The sequence below is a fragment of the Hippopotamus amphibius genome, chromosome X (genome assembly GCF_030028045.1).
Source record: "Hippopotamus amphibius kiboko isolate mHipAmp2 chromosome X, mHipAmp2.hap2, whole genome shotgun sequence".
NCBI lineage: Eukaryota > Metazoa > Chordata > Mammalia > Artiodactyla > Hippopotamidae > Hippopotamus > Hippopotamus amphibius.
In genome coordinates, this window is record NC_080203.1 from 38,270,734 (window position 1) to 38,297,319 (window position 26,586).

General features: G+C 43.8%; 1 protein-coding gene across 1 annotated transcript in view; it reads left to right on the plus strand.

The window, feature by feature from the left end:
- The window catches only part of TRPC5 (transient receptor potential cation channel subfamily C member 5), a 129,414-nt gene that overhangs the window by 73,835 nt on the left and 28,993 nt on the right, over positions 1-26,586 (plus strand). Inside the window, exons 3-6 of the mRNA XM_057718472.1 lie at positions 4,954-5,290; positions 6,643-6,782; positions 11,626-11,948; positions 21,723-21,918. Coding sequence (XP_057574455.1) covers positions 4,954-5,290; positions 6,643-6,782; positions 11,626-11,948; positions 21,723-21,918 — 996 coding nt within the window. The remainder of the gene's footprint in view (positions 1-4,953; positions 5,291-6,642; positions 6,783-11,625; positions 11,949-21,722; positions 21,919-26,586) is intronic.

Below are 26,586 nucleotides of genomic sequence, written 5' to 3' on the forward strand. Positions count from 1 at the left end.
CACAGCAGTGAGAGCACTGAATTCTAGCCACTAGACCATCAGGGACAATGGCCAGTGACAAGGCCCTGACCCTTTGGCTTTGTAGAAATGAATTTCCACAAAGAGATGGAAAATAGTGAAGCAAGTAAAGTGTTTATTAGGAGGAAAAAGAGTACATGTGAATAGACTCACAAGGGCAGGCTCAGAGAGAGAAAGTTACACCCTCGTGGTAATTTGAATCACTTATATGGGGCATTTCTTCCGGGTTTCCTCTGGCCAATCATCTTGCTTTGTCTGGCTCTGAGTCCCTGTTTGGTATAATTCAGGTGTGAGCACATCTCTTAGCCAAGATGGATTCTAGCGAAGAGGCCTATGGGTAGCTTGGCATCACTTACTATGGGGTGGTGACCTCTCTCTTTTTGACTCCCAAGGAGCCTTTCTGTGCATGTGTAGTCAGGAAGGTCTCCTTGACCTCAAGAATGAGAAATATGTGGTCTCTTTATCTCTCATCTGGGCAGGGTTCAGCTCCTGCTATTATCTTTGTCTTGGAGTGTCTGTCCACAGGGGACAGACTCTAGCTGCTCAGCCTGGACCCCATCTATCTCCTGCCTCAGGACAAGTAAATACCCACACACAAATAAATGAAGTTGGACCCCTTCCTTATCAATATGCAAAACTTAATTTAAAATGGATTGAAGACCTAAGTATAAGAGCTAAATCTATCAAACTCAGAGATGAAAACATAGGTGTAAATCTGCGTGACCTTGGATTGAGTGATGGTTTCTTAGATATGGCTGCAACAGCACAAGCAACAAAAGAAAATATAAAATGGACTTCATCAAAACTAAAAACTACTGCTCTAGGCTCTGTACTGTTTGGCCTTTAGTGCAATCAAGCAACAACACATACACACTGATGTTTTTCCTGCAATCCCTCTTTCTGAGGCAGTCTCAAAATCAACTAGAGATTAAATAAACTGTCAACTTGGAACTTCAATATGCAAGCAGGAATTAGGATTGTGCTTTCAAAGCTCACAGGTGTGTTTGGATTAGATACTACATGGTAGCCTAAGACAAGTTTGTTTTATAATATTCTAATTGCAGTTTGTTCTGCCAGAGTCCACACCACCCTATACTACTCTTGCCAGGTACAAAAATAGAAAATAAACACCTGTCCAACTTTAAAATTACTATGTTCAGCCAAATCGAAACTCAGAGTAGAGGCATTGAAAATAAAGGTTGGATGGTCACATCCACTATTAAAAGCAGCTTCACATCTGTATTTTTGCTTTAGGGGAGGGTGATTTCTTGGGTCAGAGTTCTTGGGGATATGCAAGGGGAAAAGTCCCAGGAGATCATAAAGACCATGGCAAAGTGGTCCAAATATCTGGTTCTGGCAGATGCAGGGGACAATACTGTAGAACAGCAAACTACAAATTGCCGCCTGTTTTGTTAAAGTTTTATTGGCACACAGCTACACCCATTCATTTACATATCATGTATCACTGAGTTTGTGCTGAAATAGCTGAGTTGACTCTTTGCCAAAGGGATGATATAGTCTGTGAAGTCCCAAATATTTACTATCTGGCCCTCTACAGAAAAAGTTTGCTGACCCCCGCTGTGTAACGTCAGTACCTCAGTCTGGATATCTCCATTTAGATGTCCCACAGGCCAATCTAACTCAGCAGGTATAAAAACGCATACATTTCCATAAACTTGTTCCAGCTTCAGCATTCCCAGTCTCAGTCAATGGCACTACTGCCCCCCAATTCACCCAAAGAGAAGCCTCCCTCCCTTTTACCCTCTTGCCTGATATATTACTTCACTTCCCATGCATCACCACAACCCACCAATTCCACCTCCACACTGTGTTTTGAATCTGAGCACATCTCTTCACTTCCACTGTCATTACCTTAGTCTGAGTCACGATCATTTCGTACAACACTGACAACACCTTTCTAACTGGTCTTCCTGCCCCTAGTTTTGCCCACCCTCAGCCCCCAATCCATTTACTACTCAATAAGCAGAAGGATCTTTCTAATGTCTAAATCTGATTGCGGCACATGCATAATGATATATGCTGTTAAGATTTAATGATCCCATACTAGGTGCTAGACGTAGTTCTAAATGTTTCATGCATAGTAACTGATCTTAATCCTCACATGAATCCTATATGGCAGATGCTGTTATTAGCTCCGTTCTTTAGATGAAGACTTTGAAGAACAGAGAGAACCAATGCAATGTAACTCAAGTGTCTATAGTCTTAACTAGTATACTACTCTACACACACACACACAAACCTATCATTTATGGCTTCCCATTGCTCTTAAAATGAGTCATACTATTTATAACGGCCAAAGACTATCGTTTTGATCTTTTATAACCCCTGCCCGCCTCTCCAGCCTCATCTCTTGCCATCCACAGCCTTGCAGTTCAAGCAGCAGCCTCTCCAGACTGCTCTAACTCCCCACACGTCGTGCTTTTTTTCACCTCTCTGCCTTTAGTCATGTTATCCCCTCTGCTCTGGCTGTCTACTCCCTTCCCCTCTCCTTCACTACACCTAGCCATCTTCTACACATCCTTTAATGCTCCACTCACGTATTACCTCCACCGGGAAGCCTTCGCTGAGCAGTCCAAATTTTCCCTTCCTTTGTGCTCCCATTACGCCTTGTTTTCCTATCCATTTCCACGCCCTTACTCTACTGTTTCATAACTGTCTTTTTATATATCTCTCCTTCACTAGACTGTGTGCTCCCAGTGCTTCTCCCATTGCATCCAAATATTTTGCTTTACCCTCCTATTTTTCTGTCCTTTTTTCTCTAGGATCTTTTCATCCCAGCCATTGGCATAGGCTATAATGTCAAGAGTAGAAAGGGACTGTATAGGATTTTACTATAAATGTCAAGTGTGAGTGTGCAAAAAAATTATTATTGTAGAATGCTGATGACCTCCTTGCAGAACTGTCCTGTTAGCTGAGACATGTGGGTTAAGGAGGAGTCAGTCTGAGGAAGAGAGAGACTAGGAAGCAGTAGGTACAAAGCTCCTCCCGAAATGGAAGGTCACTGATGTGGTGGAAGAACTGAAGAAAGGCCAGTGGGCTGGGGAAAAGTGACAAGAATAGAGTGGAGGCCCAAGATGGGAAAGAAAGAGCAGATCAGGTGGGGCCCTGTGGGTGAGGTTGGGGGTTGGGTCTTCATCTTAAGGGCAAGGAGAACCCAGTAAAAAAGTTTTAAGTAGGGGACTGACGTAATTAGATTGGTCATTTTCAAAGATTGCTCTGATCTGTGTGTGAAGAACAGGCCAGGACGGCCAAGACTAGAATTCAGAAACCCAGTTTTCATGGGCATTTTAATGGTCCAGACTCATGGACCAGGTGAGGCCGCAGATGCGCAGAGAGATGGAGGGATGCCATGTGAAAAGATGTAAAGACATAAGAGGGATCATGAACATCTTTGGAGAAAATGGGGTCACATGATAAAAAGACTTTAGAGCTTATTTTTTTTTTGTCATTTCATAATAGTAAACTGCTTTAGGGTAGACTAGACCCCAGAATGGATAATGGCTCAAACACAACAGAATTAGTCAAGTAACTGTCCAAGACAGATATTCTTGGTCACCAAGACAGTTCTCCTCCACATAGTCTCTGAAGGACACGGGCTGACAGAAGTCCTCAGGCCATCCTGAGTTACCACATCCCACTCAGCAAGAAGGGGGAGAGACCATGGAGGATCACACATGGAGGGGGGGCATATATAGTCCAGGCCTAGAGGTGCCACTCATCATTTCTCCTCACATCCCATTATTGAGGACTTGGTCATGTGGCCACACCTCACTGCAAGGGAGCCTGAGAGATGTAGTCCAGCCTGTACCCAAGGAAGAGAAGAATGGTTTTGGTGGGAAGCTAATGACCGTCACAGATATACTGACAGTAAAATTGGGCTAGTTTACCCTGGGTGTTAGGTAAATGATGGAAGAATTTTATTCGCTTTGTTCTAGTAAGCTATATGGTGCAGTGCTGTTTAACCCTTCCCATGGGAAGCTGGAGTCATCAAACAAAGGCAATATTTTACATCATTGCTGACAGTTGAGGTCCCTATTGAGTTGCTTACTAGGAAGTAGCAGCCGGAGGGTGACTTGCAATGCTGATAATCTCTTAACTATTAATCACTGAGACTTTGTAGATTGCCTTTAAGTAAAATCCCAGCTGAGTTAGATACTGTCTTATAATATTGGCCCCCAAATAGCTTTGCCTCCTTTGCATGTCTAGACTAGAGAGGGTGTTAAATAAATGACAAAGTAGCAACCTGAGTTTTGCTAGCCAACCAAGAGGTGCTCAGAACCAAAAGGGAAAAAAGAAAACATCATAAAGGAAACTCATTTCCATTCCAAACCATAGCCACAGGCATGAGCTTATTCGCTGCCAGTTTGTGTTTGCCCAAAGTACACATTTGTTGATGACCTCATGTAAGCTAGGGGAATGAGTAAAAGTGAATCCATTTGAAAGGAAACATGCCCATGAGTCTCTGCTAAGAGGCATGTCCATTCCCAGGAGAAATTTGTAAAACAGCTGCCCAGGTTCTGTTCCCCAGGGAGGCCCATTTAGTCAGTCTGTGGTGTGACTTGGGAACTGGGATTTTTTTCCATGGTCCCTGGTTGATTCTGATGCCGAGTCAGGTTTGGGGAAGCATCTCTCTTAACACAACGAGAGGGGGAATGGTGGGGGGAGGGGGGCATGCCAAGGCACAAACCAGAACAATTCTGTTTAATGTATGAAACAAATAACCCTAAGGAAGATCTAGTCTCCTAGCTTGACACAGAGAGCTGGCTCTGAGGTTAGAGCCATGCCTGGGAACCTGGAAATCAGGCCTCCTCTGGGGATTGGCCACGTGGCTGGCTGTGAACTAGGAGAGCTATTATGAATGTAGACTTCCTCCTGAACATCCCAGATGCCTGACTGGTTCTCTTCTTTTCCCAGTTTGTGGCCCAGCCCAATTGCCAGCAGTTGCTTGCCACTCTGTGGTACGACGGCTTCCCTGGATGGCGGCGGAAACACTGGGTAGTCAAGCTTCTGACGTGCATGACCATTGGGTTCCTGTTTCCCATGCTGTCTATCGCTTATCTGATCTCACCCAGGAGCAACCTTGGGCTATTCATCAAGAAACCCTTTATCAAGTTTATCTGCCACACAGCGTCATATCTGACCTTTCTCTTCATGCTTCTCCTGGCTTCTCAGCACATCGTTAGGACAGACCTCCATGTACAGGGGCCTCCCCCGACTGTCGTGGAATGGATGATATTGCCTTGGGTTCTTGGTGAGTCTAAGGGACCAGGAGCTATGGCCAGACTGCCCACTGGTCCTGTCTAAAGAAACTATTGGCTCAAGCAGTTGGATTGGCCCTGAACTAGGGTACCTTCCCTCTGTGCAGTGGGGCAGTCCTTTGTTGGGTATCTCAGAAATGTGGTTCCTTTCTTCCCCAGGCCCTGGCTGCTCAGTATCACAGGGTTCACTGTGAGATGGACAGTGTACCCAGGGCTTGTTTCAACTACCCTAATACCATCAAGGACAAGGAAGTTGTTTGTCAGTTGGTTTAGAGGGAAAGTCAAGTGTTAGTCAGGACAGGCTCAAGTAAGCTAGGCAGGGCAAGTGCTGACCAGTCTATTCAATGCCTTCTTTTACATAACTGGGGTTCGGGGGTGGCACTTGGATCTGCTGCTTTCTCGTGACTATTCCACACAATCCCAGTACTTATTCAGGGTCAACATCCTATTTGGATACTGATTTCACAACCAGGAGGGAAACCTGGGAAATTCACACAATTCATGGTTAAAGCAGCCTTACCAGAAGCCTCCAGGCGTAATTCGATTGCATTGGACCCTCCAATGCACTGCCATCTTCCAAGTCCTTGTTGCTCAGACTGTGGTCCCCAAACCAGCAACGTCAGCATCACCTGGGAACTTGTTAGACATGTAGAATTTCAAGTCTCCCCCTGGGACTGCGGAATCAGAATCACCATGATCCCCAGGTGATTCACGTGTATTTTAAAGTCTGAGACACACTGCCTTAGACCACAAGCCACACCTTTTACTGCTTTCCACATTCGAAGGTTAAAGAAACATCTATGCCATCGGGCAGAATTCCATAAAACCCACACACAAGGAGAGGAGAGAGGAGAAAAGAGGATTGTAAATTATTCTGGGCCCCATTGCCTAGCTGCGGCCCCAACATCCATACTTTAGACCATGGCCAGCTTGCTCACCTCAAAACTCATTGAGAAGTTTTCCCCCTAGTACATAGTGGAAACTAAGGACTCTGGGATAATATTGACCTAATCAATTCTCTGATGAAATTACCCTCACTGTAACATGGGAAGAGGGTAGAATCAAACACCCTAAATTGTAACAGCATTCCAGTAACTATGGTAACAAAGTGAAAGTGAGTAGTATCCAGAAAAATATAACATATAGGCATCTTTATGTAAAGCCTATCCAGTTTGGCAGGTTCAAGACAGGGAGGTGAGGTAGCAAAGAAAGAAATTACTATCTCTAGGGGCTCCACTGACCCCCAATTCATTCACTGATTTCCTCTTTCTTCATCTGGGGGGTTCCTACTATGATGTCTAGTCTGACGCTGTGAAGAAATAAACTTTTTGCCTCCATTCTTCAGGTTTCATTTGGGGGGAGATTAAGGAAATGTGGGATGGTGGATTTACTGAATACATCCATGATTGGTGGAACCTGATGGATTTTGCAATGAACTCACTCTACCTGGCAACTATTTCCTTGAAGATCGTGGCCTATGTCAAGGTAACTTGGAATGTTTGCCATTTTTCTTAATGATTTTGCTTACATTAAGCTTTAGCTCTTGGAACCTAAAGAGTTTAGGGGGAAAGTACAGATGACAGTTCAATCCATGTGGAAAAGTACCATAAAGCAGATATTCTTTCAATGGTTTGTAAGCAGTGCCCACCTAACCAAAGAAAGTGGAGAATGGAGCAATTTGCAAATGAATTCTTAGCTTCTTGAACTCTGAGAGTAAAAGGGTCTTCAGCCACACACCCACTCAATTTGTGTTTACATCCTCTCTACATTTCCCTTGCCAAGAAGATGGCCCACTGATGCTTGCATAGGTCAGAGACTAGGAAATTCACTGAATTTCCAAAAGCCTCTTTCAGTACTTGTCACTTCATTAAAAAGTGCTACTTTGTATTTTTCTAATATTATTCTCCCTGTGACACATCCATTAGTAATCCTTCCTCCCTGTGGGGTCACACCGAACAAGGCTGCTCCTTCTCCATAATGTGCTTCCAATATGAAGTCATCTCTCCCTAACCTGCTGAGTTGTCTCTTCTCAGAGCTAAACATTCACACTTCCCTCAAGTGTTCTTCATAGGATAGGAACCCTAGAAACTTCACTGCAGGAGACATAGATCTTTAATCGTCTCTGCCTCCTGAATCACTTCCACTACCAGGATGATCATTCAAGCTGTTATGAATCCTACTTTTCAAGTATCACCCAATCTATGTCTCTCTACGAATCTAGATAATACACACACACACACACACATGTACACACACCCTGCCTTGATGTTGTTCCTGCACCATGTACAGCCTGAATTATCCTGAAAAATAGCTTCATGTCCAACACCCCATGCTGGGCAGTCACAGGCTCTGAGTTCAGATTTGGTGCTCATTAGAAAATGGAATGGCTGTGCTCCCTGTACCCTGAACTGAACTTCTCCAGCATGAGGAAAGGCTGACAAGTCCGTCTCCAAGACTGTCTAGTCAGTCATGCTTTTTGGCACTAAATCCCACATGAAGGAGTTTCAGAATGGGAATATGGCTGTCCCCCAAATCACCAACAACTTAGTTTATTTTTATATCCCTAATATGCATATTGCATAAATTTGAAGACCTTTGGAGTTAGTTCCATGGAACGTGAATATTGAATGCAGTCCTGAAACATTTTCGAAAGAAGCCTAAGAGTATGCTTATACTTGTGGTGATCGTTTAACACACACATACAACTTCCTTACAAGAAAAAGCTGGTAAGGAAAATGTTTGAATCTCTGGTTAATGTGCCTGGATGCAATCCATGTCATTCTGGCACTCTGCTGACTAAGTAACACTGTTTGCCTAAAAAAAAAAAAAGTCTTCCTTTGGAAGTGGTATTTATATACTAGAGGGACAATAAATTGTCAATCTAGAAATCAGTGGGTTCTACTTAAACAGGAAAGTTTAGAATAAATGATCAAAAGGATTAACCCTTGGGGATGTGAAAATATGTCAACAGATGCCCAACATTAGGTAAGCACATAACCTGCCCAACCTGTACACTGGCAAGCCTTCCAAGGACTAGATACTTCCCTACCATAGAGTGTAAGGATAAATCAGCTCTACTAAGCTGAGTAAATGCCCGTCAGCTGACAAACACTTAACTCAAAAAAAGACATTTGCTAAGAAGTTGGTGTCCTCCTCAAGAAAGGAGAATTTACAAAGCAAGGCATTCTTTAAGCAGACTGGATTTGCATTGAGAAATTGTCAATGGGCAGACTGGTCCACCCTTACACAGAGGCACACAGTCTGAAATGAACTTCTCCAAGTAGGCTGAGCCAACTTCTGTGAGGTAAAGACACAGGGCTGGTCCGCAGGCCCTTTGAAAAATTTCAGATCACCATCGTACTGAAGCAGCACTGAAGCAACATGACATAAACTGGCCTTAAGAAGATCCTTTATTAGAACGAAAAACTAGTCCACTATATATATGTGTATACCACCTCACGTGGCCTACAGCAACAGGAAGCAAAAGGCACACACCAAAGTAATCATAAGGAACAAGCACACATAAGATTGGCCCTTAGTACCCCCGAGATAACCCTACAAATGGAGAGTAATTGTTCTTTTGTCTTCCAGGATGGCATCATCTAGATTTATCCCACCACCACCTTACTCCATATGTACAGACTAAATCTGAACTTTTATACCCATTGAGTTGTGATCCTTTCCTCAGCCAGTACTTGGATGGAGACACACCTCCCCATCTTTATTCCAACTGGGTTCCCACACTTGGCTGACCCTCTTCATATTTTGCTGTTGAGTTCCCACTCCCTTTGAAAAGCGTAGAGGCCAATTTTCAAGCTGCATTCCATCTTAAAGAATATAAGAAAAGCCACTAGCCTCCTAATACCACTAACTCAAGAGTAAGGAAACCTAAATTTAATCCCTGCTCTGATATTTACGAGCTGGATTCGCTGGATTACCATAGGCCATCCTTCTACCTCTCTAGCCTCAGACACTGCCTCTGAACAATAAGACAGGACTAAATCAGTGGATTTCAAGCTGTTAACTTTTTTCCATGGAACCACTTCCTGAAGTTCAAACTTACGCAGAACTTCAACATATTAAGGAGCTCAAAGGAACGAATTTGGATTGAGGAAGGAATCTTCCAGGCCTCCTTAATGGTTTCCACAGTGGCCACCAGATGCCTCCACTGAACCCTTCCTCAGGCTTGAAAGAACACAATTTGAAAACTACTTGTGTTTGATCAGGGGTCAGCAAACTATGGTGTGCAGGCCAGATTGGGGCCACTGCCACATCTGTTTGTTTACATATTGCCTGTTAGTTCTAGAAGGGAAGAGTTGAGTAGTTGCCGCAGGGACCATATAGCCCACAAAGCTAAAAATATATACTATCTGGCCCTTGTCAGAAAAAGTCTGCTGACCTCTATGCTAAACGAGCTCCAAGTTTATTCTCTATCATATTCTATAATATCTTTCTCCAAAAATATATAGGCGAAGCATAGATTTGCCACGAGAATCATCTTTCACACTTTTGACTGTCCCGCAAATCCTAGCTCACCTGCCCATGGGCAGAAGACCTCCCTGTGTTTACAGGTGTGTCTGTGGAGAGAGAAAACCCTAAATTACGAGCTATGCATGTTCCAGTTGATAGTTTTAAAATATAGGTCTGTTTTCTTATCAGCAAAGAACCTGCATCTTTCACATAGACCTCCAAACCTGTAAAGGCCTATCTAACATATGTGCTGTGATATCAACTATCATATAAGCAACATTTCATAGAAATAATGCTAGACTGAGTGTTCAGAGCCCTGAGTTTTAGTCCTGGCTCTGCCAGCAACTTGCTGTGTGACCTTAAGCAACTCGCTCTGCCTCTCTGGATTTCAGTTCCTGCACTTGTAAAACAGGCATGACAATGTCCACCCCTCACAACGATGCAGCAAATGTTTTCTTTGGAAAGAAGAACAGAGAGATACAAGATTTGGCCAAGAGTGTATAAAACCAATTGGCCACCTCAGGTCTATTTGAAACAGAAGTACAAACGTGGCAAGTTTTCTGCAAACTCCTCTGACAGCAAGGAATATTGGATACACACAAATGATTTTAACAACGTCAGTTTCCTCAGTTGTTGGAAGCAAAGCACATTTTAGAAATGCTAACAATATAATCTGGCCCCCAATGCAACATTTTCTTGGAAAAGTTGTTTACATTTTGTCCTGAGAAATTGTGATATTTAGATGAGCGCTCAAGGCAATATGCTTCATATTGGATTCCAGGCAAACTCTACTTCTGTCTTGGGGAAGGTAAAAAGCAACTTCTTATATTTCCATAACATCGCCCCTTATGGAGTACACAGACTTTCGCATATGGATACAGAATCACAGACATGTGCAGTGGGTAGGAGTAGATATTATCCTCATTCTGTGGTGAAATTGAGAGGGAGAGAGGCAGTTTTAAGTGACAAAGCCCAAATTGGAGCTCAGGTCTCACAATGAAGCCATCTTTCCGTAAGGCAACCTCCAATGTTCCAGGAGCTGAAAGCTCAGGAAAGACTGAAAAACGGGCAGCCAACCCTAGAAATCCTGGCTCTTCCCCTTCTTCAACCCCCTGGTTCTTCAGTTGTGCTGGAGGGACATTGCAACTTGTAAGACTGTCAAAGGAACAATAAAATACATCCAAACATCACCGTGTGGGCAGCAGTAAATTTGCTACCTGGAAGGTTGACATGCCGTTTGTAATACTATGGAAGAAAAGAGCATCGGCAGAAAACTCTGAGTAATGACCCTCTAAGGATGCTCTATCAGCTCCAAACTGCAGTTAGCAGGGAAGTCAAGGTGAACACTGCACACCGAGGAGACTGATCGCTTGTCCTTCAGGAACTACAGGTTATCTGCAGTGCTCCAAACAAAATGGGGGATTGGGTAGTAAAGTTGATTTGAAATCTCATTAGGAAGCCGGGTAATGTGGCTCCACTACCTTGGGCATACCTGTGGCTCTGTTCCAGGGACACTCCCCAACAATCTGGTCAACTCACACTTCAAAAATGTCTGTTGATAAAGCACAGGTGGTTACTGCAGATGACTGCTCCGAAATTCATTTTTCTATATCTACGTGCTGGGTACACATTTGGATGGGAGTGGGAGGAAGAGTGTTACCAGCATCATGTATTGATTGGGAGGGGAAAAAAAGACAAACAGTGCCAATCATGGGGGCGGGGGGGGGGGGCTGTTGTATAAATGAATGCTCGATGCTTACTTTGGTGGCTTTATTTGGATACAGAAGGGAGGAAAGAGGGGAAAGTTGTCTAAATGCTCGCTGTACCTCTCATCTTGTGCACTTGTTGTTTCTTTCAGTATAATGGTTCTCGTCCAAGGGAAGAATGGGAAATGTGGCACCCGACTCTGATTGCAGAAGCTCTCTTTGCGATATCCAACATTTTAAGTTCGCTACGTCTCATATCCCTGTTCACAGCCAACTCCCACTTAGGGCCTCTGCAGATCTCTTTGGGGCGCATGTTGCTTGATATCCTCAAATTCCTCTTTATCTACTGCCTGGTACTGCTGGCTTTTGCCAACGGATTGAACCAGCTTTACTTTTATTATGAGACCAGAGCAATCGATGAGCCCAACAACTGCAAGGGGATCCGATGCGAGAAACAGAACAATGCTTTCTCCACGTAAGACTCCCTGCTTTCCTCTTCTGCCCTTTGTCTGCTTTATCCTTCTTTGCCCTGTTTTCAGTCCACAGCTTCCTCACTGCGCCTTGACAGTGCATGCAGAGCTCACTTACGGATCAACCCGAAGGGTTTGAAGTGGAGGAAGGTTCTTCCCTCACTTCGCGGAATAGGAGAGGAAGTAGAGTTAGGTGAGGGAGGAAAGAGACAAAGACACATGGGCTCCTAGGAGCTCATCTAAAGAGTTAATTCCGAACTATACTATTTTGGTCACATCCCATATTTTTAAAGGAATTCACAGGGAGGGGGTAAATAATTCCTCACTCAAAAAAGCATCACTAACCAAGGAAATGAAACAGCAAGGCTATACCTCGCAACCAGTGATTACCGGAGCTAATGTAACTGTTCTGCATCAAGAACAAAGAAAAAGGAAGGGTGCGAAATTATCTGAATGCACCTTGTGATAGTGTGATGAATAAGAAGAAATATATATTTGCTCTTTGTCCCCATTTCTGACACAGAGCTCCTAAAAGCCTCGGAATTTCATAAGTCTTGAGAACAACAAAGGTGTCTTTTGTTGTGTTAACAAAGTGACTTTTGGACCTCACCTAAGGAGGGGGGCCAGTAACCCCTATGTGATTAGAGGGTTGGAACTTTCAGTCTCAACCTTCCGGGGAGGGGAGAGGGACTGGAAACTGAGTTCAATCACCAATGGCCAACGATGTAATCAACTGTGACTATGTAATGAACCTTCTATAAAACCCCGAAAGGACAGGCTTCCGAGAGCTTCCAGGTTGGTGAGCACGTGGAGATTTGGGGAGAGCGGACGATCAGAGAGGGCAGGGAAGCTCTGCACCCCCTCCACCCCCACACACATACCTTGCCTTATGCGTGTTCTATCCAGTTGTTCCTGAGTTGTATCCTTTTATAATAAACCAGTAATCTAGTCATTTAAATGTTTCTCTGAGTTTTGTGAGGCACTCTAGCTAATTCATCAAAGTCAAGGAGAGGGTCGTGGGAACCTCTGATCCATAGCCAGCTGGTCAGAAGCACAGGGGACAACCTGGATTTGTAATTAGCATCTGGGAACACGGGAAAGGGGAGCAGTCCTGTGGGACTCAGCTCAACCCATGGAATCTGATGTTATCTCTCAGGAGTGTCAGAATTGAGTTGATTTATAGGACACCCAACTGGTGTCAGAGAATTGGTGGTGTGGGGGGAAGATATCTCCCCATACCCACAGGTTGGAATTGAGTTAAGAACCCCTTAGGTGGTGTCAGAGAAATGGGATTTGCTAGAACTGCCCTGGCTCATGGAAATATGTGGTTTGGGAAGAGAAAATAAATCAAAGGGCCTGGGGATGACAAACCTTTGATTCCTAGATGGAGAGCAGACAGGCTAAAAGTAAGAGGAGGGTCGGCTCAACCTCTGGGGTTAATTTAAGGTTTCAGCTGGGCCAAGAGGCACCAAGCAGTGATGGGAAATATCTCCTATTCCCATTCAGGACACAGGAGAGAGCTCATGACTCTCTGTCCACGAGTCCACTGCCTATGGAGTGGAGACCTATGGAACCGCTGTGCCTTTTCTTTGTAAACTCAACACCTGCTTCTCTAGGACTTTCAAGCCTCCAGAATGGCTTTTATTTTCTGACAAATCACTGTTAGGGGAAGCAGACAAGAGAAAGAAAATAAGCACATGTCAGAAAACGTGTTAGGTTCCAGGAGCAGCCCTGAGCTTACCCCGGACTCAGTGTCCTACACCTTGTCCATCTCCAGCCCCTGTGCTGGAGAATGCCAGTCATCCGGTAATCACAGCGATGACCCTAAGGTTGTGAGCAATTCCTAGTCTTTAAATTGAGATACAAATTTCCCCCTTGACTCTATAAACTAGGGCAGATTAATGGACTCAGAGATTCTTGAAATGTGTTAAATCACAAACGTCAGGGGCAAAAAAGGGTTTCTGCTTGACCTCAAGTTGCACCAACAAAGAGGCTAGAAAACACTACTATATAGCCTACGCTTAGAATTTGCCTCTAGGAGCATTTCCTAAAGTGGATGACAAATAACCACAGTTCTGGGAGTAGAGGGAGGGAGTGTGGCTTCTCAAAGACTTTCCATTGTGAATCTACAGTAAAGGGAGAGGTTTTCCCAAATGTATTGACCAAGATGCTATTCCAGTGAACAAAGTTTGGAAAATGTTGGCTTGCCCCGTCGCTCATTTTACAGCACCCACCCTCCTCCAGTAGGCCACACTCCCTCCCTCTCCTCCCAGAACTCAGGGCAAAATCTTGGATGGGGAAACTAGACTCATGTGAAAGGGAGAAAGAGGCCAAAATTGGATGACAGAGATAGTTCCATTTTGGTGAAGCCAACCTGGAGTGGACAAAGGCAACTGGTCACCTCACTAGTGCCTCTTGACTGGGAACTGCTTTCTCTCCTGTATTCCTCTAGAGACAGAACTCACATCAACCTGTTTTCAGTACAAAGAGCAATTTTGTAGTGGCTTGAGCACCAGGAGACTGTATCTGTTTCCATTAAAGCGTTCGATAGAATTGCACACCTGAATGCAAGGTTCCTTCCAGGAGGCCAGGTCCCTGCCAATTACCCTCTCATGTGAACTCTGCTGAGGAAGTTTATGAAATGCCTTCTTGTAGATCTGTAGTGATTATTAACTGACATGTGCTCCCATCACTTGCCCAGCAGGGACAATCGACAAGAACGGGCACCTGTCGTACAGGAAATTATATCTTGGGGTGTCAGGTATGAAGAAGTATTGTCACGCTGGGGACAAATCAGCAGTAATGTTATTTCAACTTCCCTTCTAGGTGTTGATTGTTTTTTCCTCCCCAGAAGTCTGACTCAGATTTATATTTTCCCTTAAATGCCTCAACTCAGGCATTTGTAATACCTGCTAAAATACATGCTACTTAGAGCGTCAGAAAGACTCCGTTTTTGGAGAAGGGGAAAAGGGAGCTTGTTAACAGACCTGACGTAAACTGTGGCATCTGTTTGCTGTCACCCTTTTCCTTCTGATTCTCCAGAGATGTCATTGCTATTCTTCAGCTTAAAAAAGAAAAAAAAAATTCTTGGGCACACAATTCAGGGGGAACTTGTTATCCTTGCTGACAACCACATGACAGAACTGTCGGTGGTTTGAGTTCAGTATTCAATACTGGGAGTACCTGGCCTTCATCCACTGTTGAGAGCAATTGGGAAGGCATCCTTCTGTGGGCATGGGGCTTGGGAGAGAAACAGGACTGAAGTGGCAGGAAGCTAACTTGGTGGTCCTGCTTCTCCTTCTGAGGTCCTGACCCTCAACTCCAAATGCCTCCTGAACGCACCTCGCTGTGCCCCAGGCCTCTCAAATGCAACGTCCGCAACAAAATTCCTTCTCTCTCTATCCCCACCCCAAATCCATTTCCCTTCCAATTCCTCATCTCATTCAGTGACACCAGGCAGACTCCTGGGAGTCATCTGGGACTCTCCCCATTTCCCCCAAGCAACACATCCTATCTCGCACTCAGCCCTGTCAGTTCTACTTCCTAAATAACTCTTCAATCCATCCTCTGTATGTACACATACGCACACACACACACACACACACCCCACTGTCTTGGTTCAGGCCTAAATCATCTCTCCCAAAAACTGCTGCGTGTTTAACTGGTCTCCCTGCCTCTGGTCTTGTCTCCCCCACAAACAATTTCCCACCCACCACACAGAAGTTTCTAAATAGTAGTCTTATCTTGTCACCCCTGGTCTCATCCCTGCCTGGTATCTGTATCTTCTCCAACGTAAAACTCACCTCTTTCCTATAGTGCACAGGGCCTGGGAACCTGGACCCCACCTCGCCAGCCTCTCACTCCTCTCCTCCATACTGAACATCTTGCTCTTCCCAACTTCAGGAGAGCATCTCAGCTCAACAGGCATTTGTATATGACATACCATTCCATCTGCCTGGAATGCCCATCCCCACTGGCCGGCCTGGACAACTCTCACCTATCCTTAAAGCATCTACCAAAGCCTTACCCGCTCTTTTAAGCCTTTTCTTACCCATTCTGACCCCACTCTCAGTTACAGGCTCCTTCTGTGTTTTCCATGGCATTCTAAGTCCATCTCCATTATAATAGATAACTGTAATAATAAAGGTACTAGTAATAATAATAATAATGTAATAGATCATATATTTTAGTTATTTGTTGTCTCTCTTACCCACCAGACTGAAACCCCCATTTTAGAGGCCTTGCTCCTACCATAGAGGGACATAAGACATAAAGGGGCTCAACATGCCCATTGAACAACTGAGTGAAAGGATGAATTCTAGTAGCAATCCTATCTTTAATTCTAGAAGATTCACTTCTGCTTCTGTCTCCCCTTGCAAGGCTGAAGTATCTGGCTAGCTCTGTCACTCTACTGATCCACTTTGAACTTGCTGTTAGCAAAAACCCTTGGCCTTTTTCCTACCTCCCTCATCCTGCATGTGGGCACTTGGCCAGAGAACAAAGCTCTGCACTGATCCCTATTAAACGCCATCTTGTTAGTTCCAGCTCCTTGCTCCAAGGTGTTGAAATCTTTCTGAAATCTTGATTCTGTCATCCAATCTGTTAGCCCTCCCTCCCAGTCTTGTGTCATCTGAAGATCTAAAAATCTTGCCACCTATTCAAATCGAAAGCATTGATAAAACTGTCATTCAGACTTGGTATATATATGCTGGGTGGAACATTGGGTGGCTATTAAAATTACACTTATGAAATGTGTGATTTCTAACTCATTTTTAACCAGAGATGTATTACGGCCACAGGCATTAGTTTCTGCAAAATGCCCCACTCAGTAATGTGTTAAAAACACAAAAATTGTATACACTGTGATTGCAACTAACATAGTTGCAACTAAATATGCAAATGAATGAGCATCTATAAAGACAATAAAGAAAGGTTGTATTTAGGTGGAAGGTTAATAATAGTCATAAAAATAGCATATTTGCTGAGTGCTACGTCCAGGCACTATTACAAAATGAGCTTCATGTGAATTAACTCATTTAATCCTCACAACCGTGCTATGAGGTAGGCACTATTATTATTACCCATTTTACAGATCAACAAATTAGGGAACAAAACTTTTAAACAGACTGCTCCCAGTCACTTAGGTGGTAGTGGCGGAGTCAGGATTTCAATCCAGGCATACAGGTTCCAGTCTGTGCTTGTATCCAGCAGGTGCAGGTGTTAAGACTGATTTTGAAGTTATGTAAAATTAGTTGGATAAAGTTGCAATAATCATGAATACGTGTAAAGCTAAAGAGGACAGAGCCATGACCTAGCAGGTCACTTGAGACCTCCTTGTAGACCATCACCATTCATTTGTGGCTATTCCTACTTAATCAGTGGTGATTTCTCTACTCAACATTCAGCCCATATTTTCCCATCTTATTTATATGGATACAAACTCAGTCCCCATCAGAGGCTCTTCTTCTTGTTCTGACCAGGTTTTAAAGGTCCTTATGGAGTATCTTCAGCTTTTTCTCCTAATTTCAGTTCATAGCCTTCCTGCTGCTCTTATCACGGGATGGTGCCACTCAGTTGTACTCTCCTTATTTATGTGCTTCTATAATCTTTTATAGATTTATTTAACATTTCTTCAGCAACTCCTATGTGCCAGGCAATGAGGATACTGAATAATGGCATCCTTATCCTCAAGAAGTTCACAGTCTAATGGAGAACACAAGTGAACAACTAGAAAAGCTGCCATTTTTAGTGCTTACTATACGCCAAGCACTGTGCCGAGTGTGTTACATGCAGTACCTTATGTGATAGAAAAAGGTGGTTAAACGTTTGGACTCCAGAGTCAGAAGAGCTGGGTGCAAATCTACCTCTGCCACTTTCTGCCTGTGTGACCACTCTGTGACTCAGTTTCTCATCTGAAAAAAATGAATAGTATCTACTTCATAGGGTTATTCTGAGAATCAAATATTACAAGGCGTGCAAAGCATTTAGCACAGTACCTGGCCCATAGTAAGAGCACGATAAATGTTAGCAGCTAGTATTTATCCTACTAATGACCATTTTAGAGATGAGGAAACTTGAAATTTAAAGAGGCCATGTGACATTCCCAAAGTCATATAGTTAATAAGTAAAGGAGTCTAATGTTTGCTCTTAGCCACTCCAGTCTCCTGCCTCTACATATACACAGTGATATATATGTGCCTTTATGGAGTAAGGCTGGGTTCCTATGGGAGAACAAAAGAGGAGCATCGAACCCCACCTTGTAGGAAAGGAGTCAGGGGAGGCTTCTAGAGGAGGTGGGGTTTCACCTGAGCCTGGCAGGTCAAACAAGATGTGGGCAGAGGAGATGGGATGAAAGTGGAGGCTAGAGGTTGGGAGCAGGGTGGGAGCATTCCAACCAGAGTTAGAAGCTTGTCAAAGTCACAGTGAAATGAGAAATTGCAGGTCTAGGGAACTGCAAAAATGGGTAGGGATGACCAAAAAGATGACCATGTCTTTGCTCCATGTAGGTTATCAGCACAACTTGTGAAAGGATGATGGTACTTGCTTTCTCCCAAGGAGCCATTCTCTTCCAGTACATCGTCCAGTTCTTCACTGGTCAGAATGAAGTCCAGAGGGGTAAATCTTCTTCATTCTCCTGCTACCTTTTGAAAGATTAAGTCCTCATCTCAAAGATGAGACTTTCAGCAAGGGTCATGAGAACTACAGTTCCCATCTCTATTCTTCTGAGCCAGTCTTAGCTTTGTGATCTATTTTTGGAAGGCTCCCAACATGCACAAATCCCCTTTACCCAGATGGTATAGCTTTGTCTTTACAACAGTTAATATCAAGTCTTCTTGAATCTTTGTATCTTCACTTTGTGCCCCTTCTTGAGCTAGGAAGTTCCATATATTTGTTGACTCTCCACTAAATAAAAATGGACTGATTGTTTTCTCCAAGGTCATCTCCTTTAAAATCAAAATAGTATTCTTTTGACATTAGGGTCTGTGGTTTGGTCAACAAGTCTTTCTATCCCTGTGATAATTGTATTACAGACCTGACCACCAAGTACCTCTAGGTAATGGCCCTTTCTCTGTGAATTCAACTGAGCCTAGAAGCCACAGATCTTCCTATAGATGTCTCACCAGAATGCTCTTATCTACTCCAAATGTCAGTTGCTCATTTTATCCGGGCATGCCTTTCGATAAGCCAGATTCTTCTAATGGCCATACCATGTTGTGACATTTTGTGCCCCATGTCAAGGGCATTCTCACTATTAACCACCAAAATGGAGGAACAATCTTTTTCCCTTTTTTATCTCTTGTACAATTATACCTATAGAGTCTCCCTAACTAGAATATCACCACAGTTTACGGCAGATTTTAAATGCCTGGACTTTCGCTTTTAGGGAATCTTTGTATCAGTCATTGAAATGGCTAGTAGTAAACCCTACACTCAAGCATTAACCATGGCAATTTTAATTGTTACGGGGCTGGGGGTGAAGGAGCGTAACATCATCCATTCTGGAGAAGCAACTGATGAAGTAAGACCCTGCTAACATATTGATGACATATTTGCTCTGGCTTGTGGCTTTGTTGTCCATCATGCAATCAACAAATGCTTAATGAATGCTTTCCATATTCAAGGACACTCAACTTTCATAGACTCTGGTTCTTCAGTGTCATTTCTATTTGCTGCAGTTGCTTTCTGTGTTTCTGAACCATATCTTCCCTGGCTTCTGTTATCCAGCTGCTGGGCTAGCTTCTTGTGCCATTTCTGGCCTCCTGCCTGCCCTGACTTCAGATGGATTCTGCCAGGTCCTAGATAGGCCTTCCTAGCAGAAGCAGACTTTTGAACCCCGTATCTTTCCCATTTCTGACACTCTGCCTGGCTCTGTCATGCATTGTATTGCCTGGCCATGACTTGTAGAGTCTCCTGAAAATTCAGATCTTGTGATAGGTCTGATTTGCCATATTCTGGTTCTTGTTCCCTGGCTCCTGAAGTCAAGACTCTCATCTTACTGTTGATTCTCAAATGTTTCACCATCTGGCACTTTCATCAAACAAAAAACAGATTTCTTCCTTCTTGGCTAGCTCTCAAGTAATGTGATACTGAAAGGATGGTGGAAGCTCTCCACGATGATTAGAGAAGAGCCATTTAACAGGTTGAAAGGGCCATGTGCATGTTGCCCAGGCAGCCCCAAAAGAAGCCCCCTGAGAATCAGGCCAGTGCAGCAACCTTCATCAAAAGGAACTAACCTTTACTGTGCAGTCTGCTGAATGTGCAATTGTCAACAAGTTTGGAATCTTCTAGACCTTAATCCAATGATAACAGTAATAGCAATATGTCTCCATTCATTTATTCAACAAATATTATTGAGTGCCTATTATGTGCCAGGTATATAGTAGGTGTATGTCTGTCTCTTTCCTCATAGAGCTTACATTCTAGTGGGGATGAACACAAAATCAACATTTAAACAAAAAATTACTAAATAATTTTAGAGTTTTAAGTGCTACCAAAAACTGAAACAAGACAACAGGATAGAGAATAACTGGTGGAACTACTTTAGGTAGAGTGACACTGGGGAGCCTGTCTGAGGAAGTGACATTTGAGTTGAGACCTCAGTAATGATCAGGACACAGCCACGCAGAGATCAAGGGGAAGACAACTCCCAGACAGGGGAAATCTTTAAAACATTGTCCATACATAGCCCCAAAATGAACCCAAGAACCAATCCCTAAGCCTCTCAAAAGACATTGAGCTATAAAAACAACACATTTTGAGCAATTGAAAAGTTACATCTATTCTTAAAGTAGCATTTCTTAACTTCTATGCCTCTTCTGTGTGCTTAGAAAAGGGTTGATACATGCCACCCAGAAGCTGGCTGCATTGTGTTACTGTGTGCACAGATATCTGAATATGATGCAAAAGAAACCCTGGACCCCCAAAACATATCATTGCAAAAGTTACATATTTGGATATGGAGACTGTGAGAGGAAACCATCATTTGTGAAGCCATCTAATGTAGACTAATGCAGTGATTTGGGGAGGTCAGAAGAATCTGGATTTGAATTCTGGCTCAGCACGTATAAATGGGTGACCTTGGGCAAGTCATTCAATCTCTGGACCTCTGTTTCCTAGAGCAGTAACAATAAAGTTTTTGTAAGGATCATAAAGTTAATGTATGTGAAAGTGCCTAGTATGCTTATATAGTAAGTCCTCAATAATTGTTAAATTTATCATTAAAAATAATTCACATAAATGTTTATTCAAGAATCTTTAAGCTCCTCCATTGAGCTCAGCACCATTCTGGGCCATATGGGAATCACAAAAGAAGTATCAAAAATGGTTTAAGTTGCTCATGTTCACGCAGCTGGCAAGTGTCAGAGCTAAGTTCTTAACCAAGGGCAATCTAACCTAAGAACCATATTCTTAGCCACTGTACTTACTGCCTCTATGTACTTAGAAAGGTGGTAAATCACATGATTTGAAGATGGAGAAAGTTTGGTGGAGGAAGTAGCCCTTGAAATAAGTCTTAGAAAATTATAGGCTCTGTGTAGATTGAGGAGAGGGAGATGGCATTCCAGGTGGAAAGGCAAAGCCTAAAACATAGGAGTGGGAACAAACAAACTGACCTGGCTGGTTTGTGTTGGGGAAGCGACCAAAATATGTGAGACCATCAGTCTACTTGTTGGGATGCAGATCAGGCAACCTCCTTATTAATTAAGCAGATCACCTCGCGTTTTTGCTCTTCTCTTGCTCCTCCTAGAGAATTAACTAACCTACTCTTTGATCTCTTTTAGGCTCTTTGAAACCCTTCAGTCACTCTTCTGGTCTGTATTCGGCCTTTTAAATCTCTACGTTACCAATGTGAAAGCCAGACACGAGTTCACAGAGTTTGTGGGAGCGACCATGTTTGGGACGTACAATGTCATCTCCCTGGTAGTGTTGCTGAACATGCTGATTGCCATGATGAACAACTCCTACCAGCTTATTGCCGTGAGTAGTTTTGCTCTACAAGGGCGGTTACCTTGCTTTCAGGAGTGGTCACAGTGGCCTGGAGCCCATTGGAAACTCAATGAAAGGGTCCATCTGCCTTACATTAGCTTTTCCAGCTAGTAGATTGAATTCTTTCTTTCCAAGGTAACTCAATTTGGTCTCTTAGTCCATTGAACCTCGGTAATCTAGAAGATGTTCTAGTTAATAAGATTTTCTGGTTACCAGTATGCTTAAATCTCTGAATCCATTTTCTTGCCTTAGTAAGAAGAGCTCAGGAGGTATGAGCAGTTTGGCTACAACATGTCCCCTCACGAATCTCCAGGGTTGATTGAGCTGATCCAGTTCTCTAGGCAGAAGGGCTTTATCTCCATCTTCACTGCAGACATTTCCCTCCCAAAACTGAGTAGTCCATTGCCAAGGACAGCCTTCTCAGAGAGTGGCTTTTTTTTAAATCAACAGTGTATGAGTAACTGCAGTCCACTGTGACACGCTCTTAAGTAGAGTCTATTGCTGAATCTTTGGCCATCCTGTTTTCATTTGGATCAGTAGCGTTTATTACTCTAAACTAGAAATGGGGAAGATATAGGATATGGGATCACTCCAAGCCCTGTCCTGGTTTTTGATGTCAAAATAAACATCTAAACTTAGCTTACTTTCGTATGATTTAACTATCATTTCTAGAAACGGAGTAATAGCAAAGGACTTTGGCTATCTGAGGTCCTGATTAGTTGAGTATCAGTGAATTTGTATGTTTAGCTGTGTGTGTGTGTGTGTGTGTACCATATATATACCATATTTTCTTTATCCATCCATCTATCAAAGGACACTTAGGTTGTTTCCATGTCTTGGTTATTGTGAATAATGCTGCAGTGAACATAGGGGTACAGATATCTCTTCAAGATATTGATTTCATTTCAGACAAATACCCAGAAGTGCAATTTCTGGGCCACATGGTAGCTCTAATTTTAATTTTTGGGGGCACCTCCATGCTGTTTTCCATAGTGGCTACACCAATTTACATTCCCACAAACTGTATACCAGGGTTCCCTTTTCTCTATACCTCACCACAACTTGTTATCTTTTTATCTTTTTTATAATAGGCATTCCAACAGGTGTGAAGTGATATCTCATTATGGCTTTGATTTGCACGTACCTGTTGGTCATTTGTATGTCTGACTCGATGGTCTTTAGTATCCCTGCCAACTTTGATAGCCTATGAGTCTGAGTGTCTACAGGTGAACAGGATAGGCTCTCAAAGTCCCTTCTAGCTTGAAATTCTGTCCATCTGTTGCTTTCAAAATGGAACATAGTTCAATCTCTCTCTCTCTCTCTCTCCTCCAAACCCAACTATACCAACAACTCAGAAACAATCTGGAATATAGTTCAATCTCTCTCTCTCTCCTCCAAACCCAGCTATATCAACAACTCAGAAACAATCTATGCTCACTCCTAGACTGTCTTATAAGGGGGAAAGGAATAGAATCTCAGGGGCTTATTTCTACCACTATGCCTATCAGCCAAACCCCCTACCCCTACCAAAGATGGCAATATTTATGTTGAGGCATTTGTCATTTTCTCCCTCGGTGTCTTGCAGCTGATTGCTCCTAGTGGCAGAGGAAAAGGGAGATATTTTCTTGTCACCAAATGCATGGCTGTAGTGTCTGCCACTGCGCTCAGTGACATTTAGCTAGGAAGGGTAGAAATCTGCAACTCCAGCTCTCTTGTCACCGCCTGCTGGTAGTAAGTTGTATTTTAATGCCACCTACTGCTGCACCTGAAGAAAACACCTCGGCTGGAGAGAACTGAGGGGTGGGGTTTGCAGGGAGATGGCCTTAATAGGGTCTATACCATCTCATACATCTAGCGTCATGGCCAACCATCCTGGGTTTTTTTTTTTTTTTAATCTATTTATTTACATGCTGTGTTGGGTCTTCGTTGCTGCATGCAGGCTTTCTCTAGTTGCGGAGAGCGGAGGCTACTCTTTGTTGCGGTGCATGGGTTTCTCATTGCAGTGGCTTCTCTTGTTGCTGAGCACAGGCTCTAGGCACGCAGGCTTCAGTATTTGTGGCACATGGGCTCAACAGTTGTGGCTTGCGGGCTCTAGAGCGTAGGCTTAGTAGTTGTGGCCCCCAGGCTTAGTTTGCTCTGCAACATGTGGGATCTTCCCGGACCAGGGATCAAACCCATGTCCCCTGCATTGGCAGGTGGATTCTTAACCACTGCTCCACCAGGGAAGTCCAACCATTCTGAATCCTCCCTGCTGCTTTGGGATCCTCTGTTAATGTGTCTTTACCATTTGGACTCGGATTCAGTGGGATCCTGATATTGGGCAACCTGATTCCAAAAATATCTGGTTCTGTTTACATGATAAAGACCAGCAAGTAGATTTGATTCTACTTGCAACACTCCACTTCAGTATTAATGCAGTTTTTAGAAAGGCCCAGACATGAGGGAAAGGTTACAAGAAGGGAAGCCACCAAAGACAGATCTCTCCTACTTCAAAAGGTATCACAGGGCTGACTCAGTTTATGTAGAGACTCAGTAATTGACATGCTTCACTGTGAATCTGTTCACCTGTGCTCTTTGGACCCAGTCAACATCAGCAGGTGAAGCTGGCCATATTGTGCATTATTATCAGTGTTGTTTGCAAAGCAGTGATTTACCCTCCTCCCTTTATCCTTATGTCTCCCTCAAGCTGCTTAACCTCTGTGACACTTCTTTCAACACATGCACCTGGTCTCTGCTGTTCCTGATGTCTATGCTCCCAGTTCCATCAAGTGAAGCTGCCCTTGATACATTTTAATCAAATTCACCCATATGTAAATACTAGGTGGGAGAAACAGACCAGTCCCACAAAAGTCATTTAACTCAGGCCCTCTTCCTACCCTAACTGACCCACAAGGGGCATCTCTGTTGCCCGAGATCGGTCCTCAGAAAACACGAGGCTCATGATGATCTGTGATAGAACTTCACTCAGCAAGCTAATGAGAACCCTCGGTTTCTTTGGCTGCTGTGAAGTGTTCACACTAATGCTGAGAGCAAGGAAACAGCACTTGCCTCACTAAGCCACATCCGCTGGATGGCTTGGGGAGTTGGCCATATATGTAGGATTGCTTGTCTCCCTTGGGGTGGCAGCATTTGGAGGCTGAGATGATGGATGGACTCTCCCACTGCATAAGACAGCCATGCAAATGAAGACATTCATCAGAAAAACCCTGGCGCCACAAAAACAGCGGGCAAGGCTGGAAGGGGCTACTGCACACCATGGAGGGCAGGCAGTGTCCCCGCCTTCCCCTAGTCATCTGGGACCAACCTCAGACTCTCAAACCTCAGGGAAGGAAGCACTTCACACACTACATCATGCTTTGTAACCCTCTAACCAAGCAGATAAACAACTGCTATGCACTGATACAGTCCCTGGTTGTTAAAATATTAAAATATTTTCATACCAGTTGGTAAATAGCTGCCACTCTGGCTGTTGCCTTTGGGACGCCTCCAGGCCACCCCACAATCCAGCAAGTAAAGGATAACACCTGGAGCAGCAGGTATTATCCACGCCCCAGATCCGCCCCTGCTCCCGTGCTACTGTTGGCATACATTCTGATTGGTCAGTTTCTCAGTCTGACTACTATTATGGTGGGCACAATGCTGAAATGGTCCCCCAAGATTTCCCACCCTAATCATTAGGACTGTGAATATGATGAGACAGCATAACTGTGATTGTGTTGCATTGCATGGCAAAGAGGATTTTGCAGATATAATTAAGGTTACTAGGCAGAGAGATCATCCAGGTGGGCCTAATCTAATCATGTGAGTCTTTTAAAAATCGGAGTTTTCTCCAGCTGGTAGCAGAAGAGACTGTCAGAGATTTGAAGCCCTTGGAGGATTTGATGTGTCATTGCTGGCTTGAGTGTGGAGGGAGTCATGTGGTAAAAAATATGGGTGGCCTCTAGTAGATGAGAATGGCCCCCAGCTGACAGCCTGCATGGAAGTGGGGACCTCAGTTCTACTACCACAAGGAAATGAATTCTGCAACAACATAAATGAGCTTGAAACAGATTCTTCTCCAGAGTCTCTAGATAACAGCTGCACTATGCTGGCACCTTGATTTCAGCCTTGGGAAGGCCAATGTGGCTGAAGTGGAGTCCACAAAGGGGAGAGAAGTAGGAGATGAGGTCAGAGAGGTAATGGGGGTGGGGGACAGATCATGTAGGGCTTGAGAGACCTTTGTGAAGACTTTGGCTTCTTCTCTGAGTGAAGTGGGGAGCCATGGGAGGGTTTTTAACAGAGGAGGTACATGATCTAACTGGCACTTTAATAAGATTGCTATGGCTGATTGAGAAAAGATGGAATGGTACAGGGACAGAGACAAATTATGAGACCATTCCATGGACCCAGACAAGAGCTGTTAGTGACTTAGACAAAGGTGGTCATGATGGACACAATGAGAAGGGGTCAGGTTCTTGAGATATTTCGAAAATAGATCCAATTTGCTGATGGAGATGTGGGGTGTGAGCAAAAGAGAGGAGTCAGGGATGACACCATGATTTCGGGCCTTGAGTAACCGGAAGGGTGGAGACATCCCTTACTTAGTTGGGGAAGAGTGGGAAAGGAGCAGGCTTGGGAGGGGGCAGAAAACCAGACTGAGAAATGCCTATTAGACATCTG